General features: G+C 41.3%; 1 protein-coding gene across 1 annotated transcript in view; it reads left to right on the top strand.

Annotated features, from left to right (window-relative positions):
* Positions 1-10836: 10836 nt before the first annotated feature.
* Positions 10837-14421, top strand: part of LOC134797053 (uncharacterized) — a 40293-nt gene continuing 36708 nt past the window's right edge. Inside the window, exon 1 of the mRNA XM_063769274.1 lies at positions 10837-10944. Coding sequence (XP_063625344.1) covers positions 10864-10944 — 81 coding nt within the window. The 5' untranslated portion in view covers positions 10837-10863. The remainder of the gene's footprint in view (positions 10945-14421) is intronic.

The following is a 14421-nucleotide window of genomic DNA, read 5'->3' as shown; positions in this document are numbered from 1 at the left end:
ACCGTTTTACGTCGGGCGGGGTCAGTACTTGGATGGGTGACCGTTTTTTTTTGCCGTGGTACGGAACCCTTCGTGCGCGAGTCCGACTCGCACTTGCCCGGTTTTTTTTTTCTTCAATAACAAGTGTTCGCGAACTTCTGGAATTCCCAATTCAACATAATTCTTGACACCGCTCACAGGAATATTTTGAGCGATGGCCGTGAGCGGAGAATACACCCTTCCTTTCGAGTAAGGTCCCTCTATGCACCCGTTCTCACAGTTGCAGCAGCCTACGTTACACGGGCCTTTTCCACAGCATAGGGTATTCTCCACATAAGATCCATCAGCACATACTGGTGGCTCTATTCCGTTGGGATTAAAATAGGCAGGGCAGCATTTTTTGGTGAAAATGTCCAAATTATGAGCTTCGGCAACACACGCAATCATGACCAAAGTGTAGAAGTATTTCATGTTGCTGGTTTCGACAGGATACTTGGAAGGTGTTCTTGAACACGAGCTTGTGATGGGTAGAATGAATAGTATCAAACAAATGGTGAGGCCATTTATATAGCTGGAGAAGAGTCATCATTTACGTAAATAGACATATGGTGTTTTTGGTTTAAATTTATCCGACAAATGATTCAAAGGGAATTGTAACCACAAATTTAATTTATTAATTAAATTCATAATATGTCTGTTATAATTTTATTAAATAGGGCATTTCTATTTAAAGTTGTACCAACATTTTTGTGTTAGAATTGGGAATTTTTATATTATTTCTACTCAGAATCACGAGCTTTTTCCATTTTTACTGAGAAAAAATATGTCCCCTTAATTTTTGATCCGTTTGGTTACGGTTTTTACCCGACTACGGCAACGCAAAAGGAGGGTTATGATTTTGACCGGTATGTTTGTGGGTATGTATGTATGTATGTTCATCTGTTCCCTCATAACTTCTAAAGTAAGTACTCATTGAAATTTGACAAACGACGTGTCATTCGAATCTCTTAATCGTCCGCTGGTTATAGGCTATATGATGTCACAAAAAAATAAACACGGCGCCCTCTAGAGGTCATAAAGTCACGAACCAAAAAAAATAAAAATAAGTAATGATTACGTGTTGTATATAATTTGAAAGAGCTCAATTAGCACATTTCAAATATATACATATTGTTAGTTTTTGCACCCGGCTTTGCTTGCATGCACCCGATAAAACATTAACTTATCTGGTAGGTAATTCGAACTACGAATCTACAATCGCTCTGGATTCTATCAATCCGCGTGTTACGCGACTACGGCGATACAAGAAGGATTTTTCAAAAGAAATTTGTTTGGCCGCTATATACATGGTGTTTTCTAATGACCTGCAATATTTCATAACGTGAATAGGTATAGAAGTCCAGATCAGCAAATTATTTTACGAGATCGGGTTTGGTCCCATGGTAAAAGTTGCTTAGTAATCTTAGTATATTCACCTCGTTAAAATTCGCAGTGGTCAGGCGAAGCATACTGAAACGTACCTTTGTGACGCACCGGACTCGGTCCAAAATGCGACAATAAAAGGGTCAGGCGTAGCCCGATGTACGTGGCGCGCTGTACGCGGTCCAAAGCCGGGCGCCTTCGGCACCCTCACACTAAAAGAGTCGGGCGTAGCCCAACGTACGAGGCTCGCTGTAGGCGTTCCAAAGCCGGGCGCCTTCGGCGCCCTCATACTAAAAGAGTCGGGCGGAGCCCGACGTACGAAGCAAGATGTACGCGTTCCAAAGCCGGGCGCCTTCGGCGCCCTCATACTAAAAGAGTCGGGCGTAGCCCGACGTACGAAGCACGATGTACGCGTTCCAAAGCCGGGCGCCTTCGGCGCCCTCATACTAAAAGGGTCGGGCGTAGCCCGACGTACGAGGCACGATGTACGCGTTCCAAAGCCGGGCGCCTTCGGCGCCCTTATACTAAAAGAGTCGGGCGTAGCCCGACGTACGAAGCACGAAGCACGCGTTCCAAAGCCGGGCGCCTTCGGCGCCCTCATACTAAAAGAGTCGGCCGTAGCCCGACGTACGAAGCACGATGTACGCGTTCCAAAGCCGGGCGCCTTCGGCGCCCAAGTACTAAAAGAGTCGGGCGTAGCCCGACGTAAGAAGCACGATGTACGCGTTCCAAAGCCGGGCGCCTTCGGCGCCCTCATACTAAAAGAGTCGGGCGTAGCCCAACGTACGAGGCCTGATGTACGCGTTCCAAAGCCGGGCGCCTTCGGCGCCCTCATACTAAAAGAGTCAGGCGTAGCCCAACGTACTAGGCCTGATGTACGCGTTCCAAAGCCGGGCGCCTTCGGCGCCCTTATACTAAAAGAGTCGGGCGGAGCCCGACGTACGAAGCAAGATGTACGCGTTCCAAAGGCGGGCGCCTTCGGCGCCCTCATACTGAAAGAGTCGGGCGTAGCCCGACGTACGAAGCACGATGTACGCGTTCCAAAGCCGGGCGCCGAAGGCGCCCTCATACTAAAAGAGTCGGGCGTAGCCCGACGTACTAGGCTCGCTGTACGCGTTCCAAAGCCGGGCGCCGAAGGCGCCCTCATACTAAAAGAGTCGGGCGTAGCCCGACGTACGAGGCACGATGTACGCCTTCCAAAGCCGGGCGCCGAAGGCGCCCTCATACTAAAAGAGTCGGGCGTAGCCCGACGTACGAGGCTCGCTGTACGCGTTCCAAAGGTTGTCGGGCGTAGCCCGATATACGCGGCGCTCGGCGTGCATTTCTGTACAGAGGACGCCTTCGCAAAAGTAATATAAAGTGACTTCAAATATTATTGTAAGTATCGAAATCCTGACCCCAAAATTAATTAAATAAAAAATAAGTTCATAAACTAAAACCCGACTACTGCAAATCGCGCTCTAAAAAGTATGAAACAAGATAGAATTCTTATCTGAAATTATCATATAGGAAAATTATAAGAGTTATCGTTTTTTTATATATTTACAGAGATATTCAAAGGATCGCCGTGGACGTATGCCACGATTATAAACTTTAAGGTAAAGTGGCATACGACCACGGCCATCCTCTGAATCTCTGTAAATTCTATCTTGTTTCATACTTTTTAGAGCGCGATTTGCAGTAGTCGGGTTTTAGTTTTTGAACTTTTTTTTTTTAATGTAACCTTCTATGACCGTAACAAAACGCTCAAAAAAGAATTGTATGAAATTATGGTGACATTTTTTTTCTTGTATAAGAATCGACAGAGCTCGTGATTCTCAGTGGAAATAACATAAAAATTCCAGAATCTAAAATGCAAGTTGGGGGTACTTTAAATAGAAATGCCCAATAACAATTGACGTAGGTAGGAAATAAAATATAAATAGTAAAGTACTAGGTACTTCTTTTTGCAAAATAGGTGAGATTCATACACGTAACTACGACTTATGGATAATTTTAATAATAACACATACTTATCTACTAAATCAGAAGAACTTTCTACTGAGCAAGATGCCATCCATGGTAAGCATTTCAGTATCGTAAGCTGCGTGTTTCTAAAGTAGCGGAAGTGCTTCCGGTTTTATATATATTTTCACCACACCAGCTCGGAAAGGCTTACATTGCACTTCAAAAACTGATAGCAAAGTTGCATTTTATTCACATGTGAGGCAAAGTAATCAAATGCAAATTTTGAGTTGTTTTCTTATGTTTGCTGGTAGAATTGACTTTTAAATGATGATTTTGGATGATAAATATTTAAAAACATTTATTTGGATTTGATTTGGTTTGATTTTGTTTGATATTTTACATTAAATATTTGCTTCGGGTTGGTGTGGTGAAAAATGTTGTGTTTCACTCGGAGGCAAATTTTGTTTAACCCTCGTGCTTTGAAACCCTCGCAACGCTCAAGATTCCATTTTCGAACCACCCGCTACGCTCATGGTTCAACTTTGGGTTCTTTCGCTTGCTCGGGTATCAATATTAGCACGAGCGGTTAAACAACCACTTTGCCCCCTTGTAAAACAAATAACTATTGTCATGTTATAAACCTTCGGTATTCCGCTTTCTAACTTATCCCAACTTTTATCGCTACTTTTTGTGCCAAATATCATTATTCCAACTTGCCGTTCCAAAAAAAAGTGATCCGTGAACAAAGTTTTGTACGGAGCACTAAAAATGATATCTAGCTCAACGGTAAATACGCCTAGAACCTTATTTCCTGCAATGACTATCATTCATTTGGAATACATTTAATAAATACCCATTGAATGGCTCCCCTTTATCTTGCATAATATCGATTGTCCGAAATACACTTCGCATAGCAGGTTTCGCAGAAACATTTTTAACCGAATGATACTTTTGCATAATTGTATAATTAGCATAACTGTCATGTCGCATAACATTCATTTGGCAGAATTTTGAATAGCAGAATACTAATATCGTCGATTTTACATACGCAGAATTGTATGTAGCATAAATTACATTCCACCGAATTTCTTATGGCATATTGCTCATATTGCAGACTTGAATTTCGCAGAATGTTATGCAGCAGAATAAAAGTTCTGCCGAAGTTGTTACCACATACTACTCATGTCGCTGACTGAACCTACACAAAAGAAATTGCTGCCAGAACTACAGGTTAGGTTAGGTTAGAACTGCGACCCTTACATAAAAGGAATTGCTGCCAGAACTATCGGTTAGGTTAGGTTAGAAGTGTGACCCCTACACAAAAGGAACTGCTTCCAGAACTGTAGGTTAGGTTAGGTTAGAAATGCGACCCCTACGTAAAAGTAATTGCCGCGAGAACTACAGGTTAGGTTTGAACTGCGACCCCTACATAAAAGGAATTGCTGCCAGAACTATAGGTTAGGTTAGGTTAGAACTGCGACCCCTACACAAAAAAAAATGTTGCCAGAACTTTACGTTAGGTTAGGTTAGAACTGCGACCCCTACACAAAAGGAACTGCTTCCAGAAGTGTAGGTTAGGTTAGGTTAGAACTGCGACTCCTACACAAAAGGAATTGCTTCCAGAACTATAGGTTAGGTTAGGTTAAAACTGCGACCCCTACTCAAAAGAAACTGCTTCCAGAACTGTAGGTTAGGTTAGGTTAGAACTGCGACCCCTACACAAAAGGAATTGCTGCCAGAAGTGTAGGTTAGGTTAGGTTAGAACTGCGACTCCTACTCAATAGGAACTGTTGGAGTAGGTGTTCATTGGTGGAGTAGGGTACGGACAATATTATTCTCATCAACACTATGCCAATGAATTATTCTGCCTAAGTAAATTGTGCGAAAAGACAGTATGCCAAGTAAATATTATGCGACGCAATTTTTGGCAAAACAGTTGTTCGATTATGGGATTATTCTTCAAATTGACATTATGCCATTGCATTATTCAGCTTTACAAAATTGTGCGAAACAACAGTATGCCATGAAACTTATGCAAAAAGTAATTCTGCGAAATGATGATTCTGCCAAGGGTTGCTATGCGAAAGTAAAATATGCCAATAAAATTTATGCAACATATTAGTAAACCATAAAATAGCCTAAAACAATAGCAACACGCAGCACTAAAAATGTTGGTACCTAATATGGAGATGACAAATGCGAATGAAAATTCACGTGATCAGTTCTTACATTACATACCTACTGTTACGCCACTCCTAGCTAGACAGCTTGCCTCTTGTCAAAGGGCTTGGCATGCCCTTGGCTCCCTGGATAAGGGCTTCTCATCAAGCTCCCCGCAACATTCAACCTGATTCTAACCGACGCTGCAGCAATCATCTGCAATAAATGATATGGCCATGACTTCAGCACCACCTGCAAGGGGGTAGTCACATCACATCCATGGCACCGCCGCTCAGAATGGGGTTCTTGGGTACCTTAACATCAACACCAGCCATGGTTATTGACCACTTAATGACCTTTCGTACCGGAAGAGACTTCAAAAGACGTCCTCTAATTTCTATAACAAAAATAATGCATTTAGCAAATATCATGCAAATCGTATGATAGCAAGTACATTCTGAGAAGAGGTAACCATGTTTTTGTCTGTCTGTTATCTATCACCACATAATAAAATTAAAAATTGGGACCTAGCACCCACACTTTGATAAGCACATTATGTTAACCTACATGGCTGACAACATTTATTACTAGTGGCTCTGTGAGCTGTAGACCTCGCGAGCAGAGCTTAAAACTGAGTAAACTGAGTGAGTGTGTGGGGTGAGTATGGCGCCGTTGTTTAGAAGAATTTAGAGAATCTAATTTGACAATTAAAACCTTATCTATCGAACCTGCTTACAATATGCTTAGCCCGCGCTTGATGAATAAAAAATACGAAGTTTTAAATTTTTTTTATAAAAAAAAAAAAATAAGTTCAAAAACTAAAACCCGACTACTGCAAATCGCGCTCTAAAAAGTATGACACAAGATAGAATTCTTATCTGAAATTATCATATTATCATATAGGAAAATTATAAGAGTTATCGTTTTTTTATATATTTACAGAGATATTCAAAGGATCGCCGTGGACGTATGCCACGATTATAAACTTTAAGGTAAAGTGGCATACGACCACGGCCATCCTCTGAATCTCTGTAAATATATAAAAAAATGATAACTCTTATAATTTTCCTATATGATAATTTCAGATAAGAATTCTATCTTGTTTCATACTTTTTAGAGCGCGATTTGCAGTAGTCGGGTTTTAGTTTTTGAACTTATTTTTTATTTAATTAATTTTAGGGTCAGGATTTCGTTACTTACAATAATATTTGAAGTCACTTTATATTACTTTTGTGAGGGCGTCCTCAGTACAGAAATGCACGCAGAGCGCCGCGTATATCGGGCTACGCCCGACAACCTTTGGAACGCGTACAGCGAGCCTCGTACGTCGGGCTACGCCCGACTCTTTTAGTATGAGGGCGCCTACGGCGCCCGGCTTTGGAAGGCGTACATCGTGCCTCGTACGTCGGGCTACGCCCGACTCTTTTAGTATGAGGGCGCCTTCGGCGCCCGGCTTTGGAACGCGTACAGCGAGCCTAGTACGTCGGGTTACGCCCGACTCTTTTAGTATGAGGGCGCCGAAGGCGCCCGGCTTTAGAACGCGTACATCGTGCTACGTACGTCGGGCTACACCCGACTCTTTTAGTATGAGGGCGCCGAAGGCGCCCGGCTTTGGAACGCGTACATCAGGCCTCGTACGTTGGGCTACGCCTGACTCTTTTAGTATGAGGGCGCCGAAGGCGCCCGGCTTTGGAACGCGTACATCAGGCCTCGTACGTTGGGCTACGCCCGACTGTTTTAGTATGAAAGCGCCGAAGGCGCCCGGCTTTGGAACGCGTACATCGTGCTTCTTACGTCGGGCTACGCCCGACTCTTTTAGTATGAGGGCGCCGAAGGCGCCCGGCTTTGGAACGCGTACATCGTGCTTCGTACGTCGGGCTACGCCCGACTCTTTTAGTACGAAGGCGCCGAAGGCGCCCGGCTTTGGAACGCGTACATGGTGCTTCGTACGTCGGGCTACGCCCGACTCTTTTAGTATGAGGGCGCCGAAGGCGCCCGGCTTTGGAACGCGTACATCGTGCCTCGTACGTCGGGCTACGCCCGACTCTTTTAGTATAAGGCCGCCGAAGGCGCCCGGCTTTGGAACGCGTACATCGTGCTTCGTACGTCGGGCTACGGCCGACTCTTTTAGTATGAGGGCGCCGAAGGCGCCCGGCTTTGGAACGCGTACATCGTGCCTCGTACGTCGGGCTACGCCCGACTCTTTTAGTATGAGGGCGCCGAAGGCGCCCGGCTTTGGAACGCGTACATCGTGCTTCGTACGTCGGTCTACGGCCGACTCTTTTAGTATAAGGGCGCCGAAGGCGCCCGGCTTTGGAACGCGTACATCGTGCTTCGTACGTCGGGCTACGGCCGACTCTTTTAGTATGAGGGCGCCGAAGGCGCCCGGCTTTGGAACGCGTACATCGTGCCTCGTACGTCGGGCTACGCCCGACCGTTTTAGTATGAGGGCGCCGAAGGCGCCCGGCTTTGGAACGCGTACATCGTGCTTCGTACGTCGGGCTATGCCCGACTCTTTTAGTATGAGGGCGCCGAAGGCGCCCGGCTTTGGAACGCGTACATCGTGCTTCGTACGTCGGGCTCCGCCCGACTCTTTTAGTATGAGGGCGCCGAAGGCGCCCGGCTTTGGAACGCCTACAGCGAGCCTCGTACGTCGGGCTATGCCCGACTCGTTTAGTATGAGGGCGCCGAAGGCGCCCGGCTTTGGAACGCGTACATCAGGCCTCGTACGTTGGGCTACGCCGGACTCTTTTAGTATGAGGGTGCCGAAGGCGCCCGGCTTTGGACCGCGTACAGCGCGCCACGTACATCGGGCTACGCCTGACCCTTTTAGTGTCACCTTTTGGACCGAGTCCGGTGCGTCACAAAGGTACGTTTCAGTATGCTTCGCCTGACCACTGCGAATTTTAACGAGGTGAATATACTAAGATTACTAAGCAACTTTTACCATGGGACCAAACCCGATCTCGTAAAATAATTTGCTGATCTGGACTTCTATACCTATTCACGTTATGGAATATTGCAGGTCATTAAAAAACACCATGTATATAGGGGCCAAACAAATTTCTTTTGAAAAATCCTTCTTGTATCGCCGTAGTCGCGTAACACGCGGATTGATAGAATCCAGAACGATTGTAGATTCGAGAGTTCGAATTACCTACCAGATAAATTAATGTTTTATCGGGTGCATGCAAGCAAAGCCGGGTGCAAAAACTAACAATATGTATATATTTGAAATGTGCTAATTGAGCTCTTTCAAATTATATACAACACGTCATCATTACTTATTTTTATTTTTTTTGTTCGTGACTTTATGACCTCTAGAGGGCGCCGTGTTTATTTTTTTGTGACATCATATAGCCTATAACCAGCGGACGATTAAGACGATTCGAATGACACGTCGTTTGTCAAATTTCAATGAGTACTTTAGAAGTTATGAGGGAACAGATGAGCATACATACATACATACATACCCACAAACATACCGGTCAAAATCATAACCCTCCTTTTGCGTTGCCGTAGTCGGGTAAAAACAACAATTGATATGAAATTTAAGTGTAAAAAAATACAAAAACTTATATCCCAGCATATATGTAATTACTGGGGATCGAACCCTGACTTCCGTGCAAACAAAAAAAGCGAACGTTTACAAAATACACCATGATAGCTCTTACATAAGGTGACGAAATTTAGCTACTCATTCTCAAGTAAAAACTAAATATCTTAATACCTCCAAAACCAGCGAAATAAAATTTCTGAATTTTTGGCCATTTAATCTGTAAACATGTCTCAAAAAAAATACACTCTTATGATACCGATACGACTATTTGTATAAGCGCGAGCTATCACAACTTTTCCATTTTGAAAAATTTTCAAAAACCGTCTCGACAATAAAATTTTAACGGTTCGTAGAATTCGGTTACAAAATTTCACGAGAATCGGTTAAGAATTGCGACCTGTAGAGGAGAACATCCGGACATACAAAAGCAAAACGCCCTAGTCAAAACGTAGACCTTCGCTTCGCTTCGGTCAATAAATTGTAACATTCTCGTAATATACAGAATACTAGGTTCTATACTGTAAAACCACCAAACTGTAGTCCAAAAGAATTTGAAAAAGTATTTGAACAAATTAAATTATTTCAGAAAAATATTTTATTAGTATATGACATTTATTTCAGTTTATAGTCCAAAAGCTACCAAATAGGGTAGGGTAGGGTAGCAATGTACAAGTTGCAGAACAGTCTCAAAAATTCAGTAACATTCTCGGGAATTTCCGGAAACTTACACGAGAATTTAAATTAAATTTCCAATGAGAACATTCCCTATGAGAATTATCAAAAAATGTACTATTAGTATTATTTTAATAAACTCGTAAATAATAAGACAGTCAGTTAAAATAATTGATAACGGCGGTGTCCAGCGACTGAATAATTTTTATGGTTCGTAAAATTTAAGTTCTAAGAACATTCCGTATGGAAAATTCCGCAACTTTGGACACTTCTCCTTGGTGCATTGCTAGGGTAGGATATAATCGGATTAGGCTTAATGAAGTCGCTCGTAAAATTCATCACATAATAATCCACAAGTATAAGAAAAAACTGGCGAAGAGAGAAGTGTCAAATTCTCTCTTTGGGTTCCCTACAAACATAAAATTTTTAGTGTTTTACTTTTTTTCTACCAATTTTCGCTTGACCGTATTTTAGTATTTGTTGTTATGCATATGCAGATGTCATTCTAAATAGTGGTGCAGGCCACGTAGCCAACATGCCAATCGCTAACGCTCCGTAGCGATCGAAACGCAACTGTCACTATCGCACTAATATGGAAGAGTAATAGAGAGATACAATACAAAGCGTTTCGTCTTCGAAGCGATAGCGATTGTCACCTTGGCTAGGCCGGCTGTTCTCTCTCCCAGCTCCTTGAAATTTACCTTAAAATATCCATAATCCTTCGAAGGATGGGTTTTAAGTTGGATTAGACTTACAGTACAATCTTTTTTCCAATCATTCAAGGCATTATGTTTACATCGCAATAATTTATGACGACAATTTATTTATTTCAGGATCATCAACGGATAGTTATATTTTTCCATCTGTAATCATTACATTTCTGTAGTTATCTCTCGCCACATACTGCAATAATAAATGGCTACATAACACCCACTGGTTTGATAAATGCAAACGCAGATCTATTTCAAACCGACTATGAAACAGATGTAGGTATCTACTTAAATTGTCGCAAATTTATTTAAATATTAAAAAATTGTGTTGTCTTTTGATAAGCTCCATTTGAGAAATTTATAATAAAATGATTTGACTAATATTTAGGTGACATTATTCTTTACCTTAATGAAATGGAAGCCCCTGAGTTCAAAAGATGTTGTTTTTGCTTACCCTTGAGAAGAGGATTGATTGCTTGGGGATATGCTAAAGTGGTAAGTACATTTTATAACTATACCTATAATTATGATAAGCGTCATTATACCAATCTGCTCGTTTCGTGTCTGTTGTGCTTATGTAGGACATCCTTTCTGACCTGAAATCTGATGGGTCAAACTAATTTTACACCAAATGGGCGTTATTAGTTAATGTATGGCGCCATACTTTTGGCGGGTAACTTAAGAGTAGAAGGATTTGTTTGGCCAACTGTCACTAGTAAAACGGTTCAGGCGGAGTATGTCACTTTCTTAGGACGTCACATTCTGAGGACGTCACATTCTGAGTTCGTCACTTTCTGAGTACGTCACTTTATGAGAACGCCACTTTCTGAGGACGTCACTTTCTGAGTTCGTCACTTTCTGAGTACGTCACTTTCTTAGTTCGTCACTTTCTGAGTACGTCACTTTCTGAGAACGCCACTTTCTGAGTATGTCACTTTCTGAGAACGCCACTTTCTGAGTACGTCACTTTCTGAGTACGTCACTTTCTGAGAACGCCACTTTCTGAGTACGTCACTTTCTGAGGACGTCACTTTCTGAGAGCGCCACTTTCTGAGGACGTCACTTTCTGAGTACGTCACGTTTTTTAGCATAGCTACGATATCATCATCATCATCATATTTCCAAGCAGATGAAGTCGCGGGTCGAACTTGCGCAACATATTATCTACAGTCCGTAGATATAAATCTCTCCATAACTCTCAGAATGACCTTCGGATTTTAGAAAGATACATCGGGTATCGGCGGTAGCACGCGAAGGTGATACTGTTGTTCTGCTTTCTTACTCACTCGCAAAAAGTTAGGGATACCCTATTGTCTCAATGTAAAACAAGCCCTAAATTAATGACTTTATGCTTAATATTTGGTTGATGACTATATTGCGATTTGACTTTTTGTCATAATCTAAATAAAATAGAATCAGAATTTGAAAGCAGAACGTCACACCGTCATTTACTACTTCTCGCTGAAATTATACAGAGTGGTAATAATAACAGGCATATTTTTTTGTAGGTAAGTATATTTTTTATAGTTTGTGTTTGTTTTTATTTAATCTCTAGTTTTAATTAAAATTTACTTTAACATAAAAAAGTAAATTAAAACAAAAATTTTAAATTTAATTTGTAAATAATTTTACAGTACTTAAAAGTCACATATTTTAATATGAATATAAATATTTACCTACTCTATACAGGTTGGTACAAACCTCGATGTCCAAAATTTTTAAGTGAAAACTTCTTTAGCGGTGCTGTGCACTTTTTGTGATGGGGAAAAAATGTTAAACTCGCGACAGGTCACGTGACCGTAAGATTCGTAAGACGTAAGACGGACACGTGACCTGATCGAAAAACTGTTACAATGTCATTGAGTTTTCACTTCTGCCGGCACTCCCGGAGTGCAACCCGTTGTTTTTTTTTTTAGATTCTTCACTACGTGGGCTATCAGATTACTAATTTGGGAACTTTCCACCTCGATTCCTTTGAGCGGTGACTCTGTCAAATTATGACTATTGTCACTTTTTTTTACCTTTAAAAAAAACTTAGGGACTAGCAGTTTCTAAAATAACCAAAAGTCGTTGAACTCGCATGTTTTTTTTTAATGAGGTAAAATCTAAACTTGACCTGCTTGAACGTAAAACTTTGACTTTTGTCTTTTTTTCCAACTCGCAGCCAAGTGAGGATGCTGATTTTTTTAAGCAACTGCGTCGTTTGTAAAGGATTATGTTATAAAAAGAAACATTCAAAAAAGTTCAATAGTTTTTTTAAATAAATTAATTGGTTCGGCCCGGAATTTCTTAACAAAAGTTAAAAGTTCAAAAATTCATAACTCGAAAGCTACGAAAAACCGGCTAACATATTCTATAATTGAATTGAGGAATCTAAAAAAAATTTGGACGTCGTGGTATAGACCACCCTGTATAGTTTTGAGTGTTGGATTGCAAGTTGCAACTAAATCAGTACGACGCTGTCATTTTCTATTACGCGAATACGTCCGATTTTACCCGAAAAACGAAGTTCATTCTGAGAGTTAACGGACTGTAAGTGGTCAAACAAATTTGTCATTAAATAAGAACAATAAAAACTACACTCATCCTTTTCTTTTGGGTGCTAGTACTAGTGTAAGACAAAGATAGTATGTTTATCTCTGTCTATGTTTGAAATGAGACAGTCCTTTGACAAACTTTATAACCTTTTTGTAGTTTCGGATTTTAAATAGAAAAAAAATCAGCGATATCAAATCGGCGACATGATAGATTTTTATTGTCAGGCTAAAAGTACAATGTAATATTAATTTAAAAATTCATCGTGTAACCTATATAGGAAGAAAACAAACAAATAAATTACATTAAATATATGCAGAACATGAGAACTATGAGAGTATGGATCACTCCATACGCAGAAGTGATTGATGGCTGAACATATATTCTGAATATGCCGTTGCCGATATGAAGAAAAAATCCTTTGACGCCTATTCTCCACAGGTGACACGAGAAGAAATATTGTCTGAACCAAAACTGCAAGAGCTGATTTTTATACTGGTGTCAGCGAGCTTGCCATGATACCTTCACCAGCTAATCACAGCGGCGAATGATAAAATCATGGTTCCTACTGTGCGAAACATTTATGTGTATTGAATCGAAGCTGTTGCCGGCCTAACTCCAATCTGTGGCTAAATGTTTTGGTGCTTGTAGTTTCTAAGTATTCTGAATTAAATAATGATTTAAACATAATTAGATTGTTTTTTTATTATTTATTTCTCTATTTTTCACTTTATTGCACGAAACATAGGACGTTTTGCCAAATGGAATTCTCTACCAGTCAGGCGTAAGGCAAACAGAGATTGGTATTGGTATGTAGGATATAAAAGCGACCGTATGTCGAACAGCTAATCTGGTTGCTGGCAGTATACATTTTTCGTGCAGGTATATTATACTGTTAAATCGTATCTATGCTAAAAAACGCGACGTACTCAGAAAGTGACGTCCTCAGAAAGTGGCGTTCTCAGAAAGTGACGTCCTCAGAAAGTGACGTACTCAGAAAGTGGCGTTCTCAGAAAGTGACGTACTCAGAAAGTGACGTACTCAGAAAGTGGCGTTCTCAGAAAGTGACGTACTCAGAAAGTGACGAACTCAGAAAGTGACGTCCTCAGAAAGTGGCGTTCTCAGAAAGTGACGTACTCAGAAAGTGACGAACTCAGAATGTGACGTCCTCAGAATGTGACGTCCTAAGAAAGTGACATACTCCGCCTGAACCAGTAAAACTGCTGACACTAGTAAGCCTATCTTCTATGAAATATGTTTGTAGGAAAATTTATTGGTTATATATTATATATTTGCTGACAAAATACTTTTATATTGTACGACGATTGATTGGTTGTTGTTGTATTTGATTTAACGACCGGTCTGGCCTAGTGGGTAGTGACCCTGCCTATGAAGCCGATGGTCCCGGGTTCGAATCCTGGTAAGGGCATTTATTTG

Source organism: Cydia splendana, chromosome 14, assembly GCF_910591565.1.
Source record: "Cydia splendana chromosome 14, ilCydSple1.2, whole genome shotgun sequence".
NCBI classification, from domain to species: Eukaryota; Metazoa; Arthropoda; class Insecta; order Lepidoptera; family Tortricidae; genus Cydia; species Cydia splendana.
The sequence above is the reverse complement of the archived record's forward strand: the minus strand, read 5'-3'. Positions and strand labels throughout refer to the sequence as shown.